The sequence below is a fragment of the Pollicipes pollicipes genome, unplaced genomic scaffold, assembly GCF_011947565.3.
Source record: "Pollicipes pollicipes isolate AB1234 unplaced genomic scaffold, Ppol_2.1 Scaffold_7262;HRSCAF=8765_pilon_pilon_pilon, whole genome shotgun sequence".
Lineage (NCBI taxonomy): Eukaryota > Metazoa > Arthropoda > Thecostraca > Pollicipedomorpha > Pollicipedidae > Pollicipes > Pollicipes pollicipes.
Genome location: NW_023597055.1, coordinates 24,730,057 through 24,737,556, shown reverse-complemented (window position 1 = coordinate 24,737,556; position 7,500 = coordinate 24,730,057). Strand labels below are relative to the sequence as shown.

General features: G+C 58.5%; 1 protein-coding gene and 1 long non-coding RNA gene across 2 annotated transcripts in view; both read right to left on the bottom strand.

The window, feature by feature from the left end:
- Positions 1–1,011: 1,011 nt before the first annotated feature.
- LOC119113832 (uncharacterized) lies at positions 1,012–3,928 on the bottom strand. Its single transcript, XR_005095972.1, has 3 exons — positions 3,846–3,928; positions 1,629–1,764; positions 1,012–1,052 (listed from the first exon to the last, which is right to left on the bottom strand). It is a non-coding gene; the product is annotated as an uncharacterized LOC119113832 (long non-coding RNA).
- Positions 3,929–4,385: 457 nt separating this feature from the next.
- The window catches only part of LOC119113626 (LIM and SH3 domain protein 1), a 7,313-nt gene continuing 4,198 nt past the window's right edge, over positions 4,386–7,500 (bottom strand). Inside the window, exons 3-4 of the mRNA XM_037237914.1 lie at positions 6,086–6,260; positions 4,386–4,549 (exon numbers count right to left, since the gene is read on the bottom strand). Coding sequence (XP_037093809.1) covers positions 4,386–4,549; positions 6,086–6,260 — 339 coding nt within the window. The remainder of the gene's footprint in view (positions 4,550–6,085; positions 6,261–7,500) is intronic.

Sequence of the window (7,500 nt, the reverse complement as noted above, 5' to 3'; positions counted from 1 at the left end):
CTCCTCGGCGCTACGCCGCTCGACGGCCGCGTCTGGCGCGAAGAGCGCGCTCCTCGGCGCCGGCGGCGTCGGCCCGTCGTCGTCCGGCGCGGCGGGCGCCGGCGCATCGGCGGCGACGAGCGGCGCGCGGCGACGCTCCGTCTGCGCCACCTGCAGGGCGCGGTAGTCCTGCACGAGCAGGAACGTGTCGCCCGAGTCGAGGTCGAGCAGGTCCGACTCGGAGAGCGAGCGCGGGCTGGAGCGGCCCGCCTCCGCCTCCTCGGGGATCGTGGCCGGCGGAGTGGGCCACGCCGCCGCCGGCGTCGCCGCGCTCGGCGTCTGCCACAGGTCGGCCGAGCTCAGCGGCGCCTCCTGCGGCCGGAAGGCGCGCAGCAGCGACGCCTTGCGGCCGAGCTTGGCGCCCGGCGGCCGGCGGCGGCGCGCCTTGCGGTCGATGGTGACGAAGTGGTCGAGCAGGGAGGAGGCGCGCGGCGCGCCGGCGCCCGAGAACTGCACGTTCTTGCGTGCCGCCTCGTCAGCAGGACCCAAATAGGGGCGCAGTAGCTCTGTGTTGTCGCCCTGGCTGAAGATGAGCCAGCCGCGGCTGGTCTGGGGCAGCGAGTCACCCGGCCTGGCGCACCGCCAGCCAAACAGAGGTCAAACGAACGGAAACGCAACAAAACAAGGGCGCTACGGAATGGTGCGGATGCAGACCGAGCACAAATATACCAGAGAAAACGAAATAAAAGCCAACGTTAGTAGAGGTAAATCGGTAATTGCAATAAACAAGACCAAACTAAACGTCTACGAAGCAAAAAAATACGTGCGCTCTCCACACAAAACAACCCAAGGGACTGAACGGTTAGCCGAGGCGGTCGCTGAGCCCGTCGCGTGGCTGGGGTCGGGCCGGGTCGGGTGGCCGGTGGCCGGGGTCGGGCCAGACCGGGCCGGGCCGCCAGCGCCCGGCGCTACTGCGTCGGCGACTCATGCTGCTCATGCTGCTCCACTAACCGCGGGCCCGAAGGCAAACTGGTCCGGCGGCGGCGGCGGCGGGTGCTGGTCCGCTCCGAAGCCTGCCGACGCGGTGTGACGTCACCAGAGATACGGCCGGTGGGAGACCAGCCACGGACGGCACAATACACGACGCGGTGTGACGTCACCAGAGATACAGACAGAGGAAGACCAGCCACGGACGGTACAGCACAGAGGTAACACCACGAACCAAACAGCATATGAGACGAGCAACACGGCTGCGTAATGCTATCTCGCTGTGTCAACTCTCCACTGACCCGAGTCATTGGAGCTGCACTGACCCGAGTCATCGGAGCCGTACTGACCCGAGTCGTTGGAACTGTACTGACCCAAGTCATCGGAGCTGCACTGACCCGAGTCATCGGAGCTGTACTGACCCGAGTCGTTGTAGCTGTACTGGTCCGAGTCGTTGGAGCTGTACTGACCCGAGTCGTTGGAGCTATACTGACCCAAGTCGTTGTAGCTGTGCTGACCCGAGTCGTTGGAGCTGTACTGGTCCGAGTCGTTGTAGCTGTACTGATCCGAGTCGTTGTGGCTGTACTGACCCGAGTCGTTGGAGCTGTACGGACTCGAGTCGTTGGAGCTGTACTGACCCGAGTCGTTGGAGCTGTACTGACCCGAGTCGTTGGAGCTGTGCAGGCTTGTGTCGGCCGGGCCGTTCAGCACGGGCGTGGTCTGGGATCGCTTCATCTCGGGCGGCAGCGGCGGCGGCGGCGGCGGAGGCAGGTGACCGGAGGTGCCCGCCGGCTGCACCTGGACGCGGTCCAGACCAACATGCGCCTCAGCACAAGGTGGGCGGAGCGGCGCCGCGCCCGGCACGGCGCCTCAGGTTCGTATTGGCGCGCTTTAGCTGATTGGCGCGACTCAGCCATCCCGCTGCCGTGCCGGTCAGCACAGGCAGGTTTTTAAATGACACGTGAGGCCTTACATATGACGATACATGATGCATAGATGCACATGTGCATTTGTGCATGGTGCATGTGACGAATTTCACATCGCACACCTACATATGAGACGCGTTATATATCGTGCCCTTCAAGTACATTGGCCTGACAATGCAACTAAGTTGTACTCTAAAATACCTTAACACGCGCCCGGATGGCCGGCTAGATACCCTTTGCTCGGGTGGGGGGGGGGGGGGGGAGCGGGGTCAATTTGACCCACTGAGATCTCGGAAACTAAGAAAGCTTAAGACACCAAATTTACAGGGTGTGTTGGCCTGTGCGTGAACTCACTTAGGTCAACGTTTTATATTCCTAGATCATGACCTTCAGGTTAAAAAAGGTCAAACAAGGTCAAGTTTTAGGTTGGTGTCCAAAGTGCCCCCGGAACCTAGATAACCGTTTCTAAGCAAAACGCCACATGCTCAATCAAGGTCAGTGACCTTGTTTGACCTTTTGAAGGTCGAGGTGATCAAAGCATACAAGATTGTTGTGAGTTTTGCATTTGGCTAAGCGACAAAGATTACGCTAGGCAGTATGTTCCAAAAAAAAAAATGTTGACCCGGGTCGTTTCAAGTTATTGACCTATTCTGACCTCTAAGAAGTCTATGAAAGATGTATAATGCGGTTCCTGCCATCAATAAATTCGAAATGAACATCATAAATTATCCCATACAGCAAGCCCTAGAGAAACAAAACAGGTCGATTTTGACCTTGGTGTGCCTTCCTAGCTGACCTAAGATCAATTTAATTTGTTCATTCAACTGTTGTGTTGCCTAAGAAAGCATCTCAGAGATGTATGGCTTTGTCTAACACTCCGTTGTTGGATCAGATTGAAGGATTTCCTAGAAATTGACTTCGCTGAAACCATGGCCTGACTGACCTGCCATAGGGCCAGCGACCTTACAAGGTACATATAAATTGTTGATGCCAAACGAACCGGTATTAAATTGTCTACAGCTATGCCGCCGTCCAGAATCCATTCTGAAAAACCTTGGGGGGGGGTCAATTTGCCCCCCCCCCCCCACCCGACCGCGTGTTAATATGGCCGAACAAATTCTGCGAGAAAAAAAACCCAGAAAAAGGCCATTTTGAGGCCCTAAATTTGCGCCGCATGAACCCGAACGCACATCTTCTATCATGGGCTTTGTGAGCCTGGTGTGATGCTGGGTGGGGCCAGCGTTATCATGACGCCACACCAGAAACTAGGACTGAGCCGCGTCGCTGCACGTGCGGTCACCTCAGCAGCAGTGGCATACGCCGGCGTGACCGTGACAGTGCCGCCGAGAACACGACGGCTTCACGCACCTCATCCCCGCCCATCGCTTGTTACCGGCCACCGTCTGGTCCTGCCCCGGCCTCACCCCAAAGACCTAGCCACACACGCCGTCATCGACCCGCCGGCCTGCTAGCCTCCTGTCGCGACCTGGGCCCGCCAGTGCCGCTGCCAGTCGAGACCCGGTCGAACGGCTGACACCTGTGCTGAACAGCGTCTCCATGCGTCCACCCCGTGGCCCACCCTCGTCCTTCGGCGGTCCGTCACCGCGGTGCCTCCCTGTCGCCCTCCGGTGGTCCGCCACCGCGGTGCCTCCCTGTCGCCCTCCGGTGGTCCGCCACCGCGGTGCCTCCCTGTCGCCCTCCGGTGGTCCGCCACTGCGGTGCCCCACTCTCGCCCTCCGGTGGTCCGCCACCGCGGTGCCTCCCTGTCGCCCTCCGGTGGTCCGCCACCGCGGTGCCTCCCTGCCGCCCTCCGGTGGTCCGCCACCGCGGTGCCCCACTCTCGTCCTCCGGCAGTCCGCCACCGCGGTGCCTCCCTGTCGCCCTCCGGTGGTCCGCCACCGCGGTGCCTCCCTCTCGCCCTCCAGCAGTCCGCCACCGCGGTGACCTGCTCACCTTCCGGGCGGCCAGTCGGCTGGCCAGTTCTGCGTGCACGCTGGCGGGCCGTTTGGGTGGCGCCGTCAGCGCCCCTGGCGGCGGCGGACGGAAGGTGGAGAGCGCCAGTGGCGCCGCCTCGGAGCGGGCGGCGGCGGGACGGGCCCTGCCGCCGGCCGACGCACTGAAACGCAGCACAGTCCGGTGGTGAGGAGCAGTTCGGACCCGGCCGGACCGGGCCTGTCGACCGCCCACGTCCCACGGCGGGCGCGGGAGCCAACTCTATGTCTGCCTGTGACTGTATGGCTGTGTGTCTGCGTCGTGTGTCATGGGCGACAGTGCACCGCAGAGCGGCAGCATAGTACTCCCCTCAGCTGCGCGGCAGAAGGCTGACAATGCTATCCAAAGAACATGTCAGTCAGGGGGGCAGAATTTTTACAGAAAAGCCTGAACTCGAACCTACGCTGTGCTGGGCCAGGATCGCACGCACTCTGCACCGAACACCGATCATATATGCCTTGCGAAACAGCAAAATCATACATCATCTGCACTAGACCAGCATTACGCGTTCTTTGCGTTGGATTGGGATGACACGTACTCAGCGCTGGACTCGGAGCCGTGCGAGCTGCTGGAGTCGGCCACTAGTTCGGTGTAGGCCGCTGGGAACCAGCCGCACCGGTGCGTGCGCACGTTCTCGCCGAACTGCCAGCCCTTGTTTCTCTCGCCTGCAACAGTGACGACACGTCCGTCACGAACAGCACGTCACAGGGAGCCAGATGGCGGCCAGGTGAAATCTCTCGCCCTGCTTTCTTCTACCCTCCCTCTCGCCCTCTTTTCTTCTACCCTCCCTCTCTCGCCCTGCTTTCTTCTACCCTCCCTCTCATCCCTCTCTTCTTCTACCTCTCTCTCTCTCTCTCTCTCTCTCCTCTCCTCCCTCTTCTCTCTCTCTCTCTCTCTCTCTCTCTCTCTCTTCTCTCTCTCTCTCTCTCTCTTCTCTTCTCTCTCTCTCTCTCTCTCTCTTCTTCTCTCTCTTCTCTCTCTCTCTCCTCTCTCTCTCTCTCTCTCTCTCTCTATCTCTCCTCTCTCTCTCTCTCTCTCTCTCTCTCTCTCTCTCTCTCTTCTCCTCTCTCTCTCCTCTCCTCTCTCCTCTCTCTCCTCTCTCTCTCTCTCTCTCTCTCCGCACACGGTCCGAGACCGCACCTCACTACCAGACAACAGACAGGGGCAGTCCGTATTCAGTTGGGGGTACACCAGCCTCCCTCACCTAACAGACTCTGCACAACTCCACCCTTGGTACTTGCGCAGCTCAGCAGAGGGCTGTGACGAACAAACCCCGCAGTCGCAGCAGAATGTTCCCGCTGCACCCATCCCATGCCGCCTAATTACGTGAGAACTGCTTACCATCATGGGACGGCCGAGAATAGCGCGGCACCATAACACATACTGAACTGCCGGGGCTTCATATAAATAACCGGTGCGGTAATTAGGTGTTACTGTCCCTCGACTACCGCCACCGCTAACAGTTGATTGCGTGTGAAAATGCTAGACAGAACAACTGAACGTAATCACGCGGCGCAATCATACGTGAGCTATAACGAGCAATTTGTTAGCACCCAAGATTGCTAAATTTACCTGACACGCTTGATTGCTGGGGTGTCACAACCCGGCGTGTTGCATGACACAAGCAAACATGTGAAAGTATCACGACTGATTGATTCGACTAATGAACACTAAACATTCCCACTCCACTCCACTCATTTGGGATTCTAGACCAACCGCAAATGCAATGAACGAAAATACCGGCGATTGTACTCTCAGCACAACAAGAAGCAACCCAGATCAGTATGCTCACTGACATGGTTGCCTGTTAGCAATGTCCGACCAGTCAGCACCGCACCATTCGCTCCGTGCCCGGGTAAGCTTCAGAGGTCTGATCGACCCAGTCTCCCCTGAGGTAAGACAGCACTGGATTCGCGTTCGCCGACTCCTGGCGCTACAGACAGCAATCAGCCTTTGAGCTGCCTGAGTGGTCAGAACGCGCGAACTCCCGACTCTAAAATGAGCCTAGTGCGGCGGCCGCGTGATGTCAAGACTCGCGCGCTTCTCACGCTTCCCTGGGTTCTGCTTACACGCACGCCTTCTTACTCTTAATACTCAGCCCACGCTGTCTCAACGATACAAACCACAGCGTAACACCTTTGAGGAAGCTCAGCTGCCACCCTTCATTTCTTCGGCGGGCAGCAGGCGCCGCGCCTTCTCACCGATGCAGGCGATGGTGTCGCCCTCGTGGAAGCTCAGCTGGTGTTCGCCGCTGCTGAGGTAGGCGTACACGGCGCGCACCAGGGGGCGCTCCGAGTGAGAGCCCGCCGAGGCCGAGTCACTGGAGTCGGTGTCCCAGCCGGGCCGGGCCGGGGCCACGCCAGGGGCTTCGGCCGGCTCCGGCACCGCTGCCGGCCACAGGAGTCAGCACAGGTCACCACAGGTCATCAGGGGTCACCGCAAGTCACAACGGACCATCACGGACCGCCATATACCTCAGGTATCGTAGGCACCAGTCATCACAGATTACTTTAGGTTATCGCGGGTCACTGCAGGCTACCGAAGGCCACTCCGCAGACCACAAAAGGTCATCGGATGTCATCACAAATCTCCATAGCAGCATGCACATCACTATGAATCATTGCAGGCCACCACCGGTCACCACGGGCCATTACAGGTCACAACAGGTCACCCCGGGTCATTATAGGCTACTACCGGTCACCGCCGGTCACCACGAGTTGTCTTTCTATTGCCGGCCATCACAGGTCACTTGGAATTACCAAATTCAACTGCAAGCTAACACAAATCGTCGCAGGTTATCGCGAACTGTTCCAGAACACGAATGAGTAATACAAAGTGAATAGAATAGAATATGACAGACAGCTACAGGCTCAGTGCAGGTCAACAACGTTGGCCATGGTACATACAATACACTTCTGGTAACTGACAGTACTTCAGTGGCAATGCGATTCACCGCAGGTTCCTGGGAAACATGGACACACTGTTCTAACGTGACAACTTGATGGAGGGGGGGGGGGGGAGTTACAAAAACAAAGGTAAACGTAGGAAACACGACAGCGAACTGATGCCACGTTTGGTCCCTGCAACACAAAACAACCAAACTGGCAAGAGATCGTACCATTCATCGCTCGCTGGCGCTTCCACACCCGAAAATTACGCGATCTATAGCCTTGTAACCACGAGTCTTGCATTGCAACCACGCTAAACCTCATAAGCGGCTTGTTTTTTTTTATTAGAGCCATTTCGGCCACAAATGATCATTTCAGGGCTACCGTATGAAGGAAAATGGTTAACGGTGGAGCAGACTTGCATGCGCCTGAGGGGCAACCCGCCGAGCTTTAACCCGCGCATGCGCGCTGGGTACCCAGTCGGGGTCCCCCTTCTCACGGGGCTCTCGGACCACTCGTGGCTGATGCATGCAGCCTGCCCCCGACAAGCGGGGTGTCGCGAGGATGCAGGATAAAGCAGAGATAAATGATAGTCATATACACATATACACATACACACATCTGAAACAACAGGGACGGATGTCATAAGCGGCACGGTTCACAGTGAGCCGTCTTGTTGATTGGGGCTCAAAGGCGCGGTGACGGCCGAGGTCATTTGGCGCCTATCG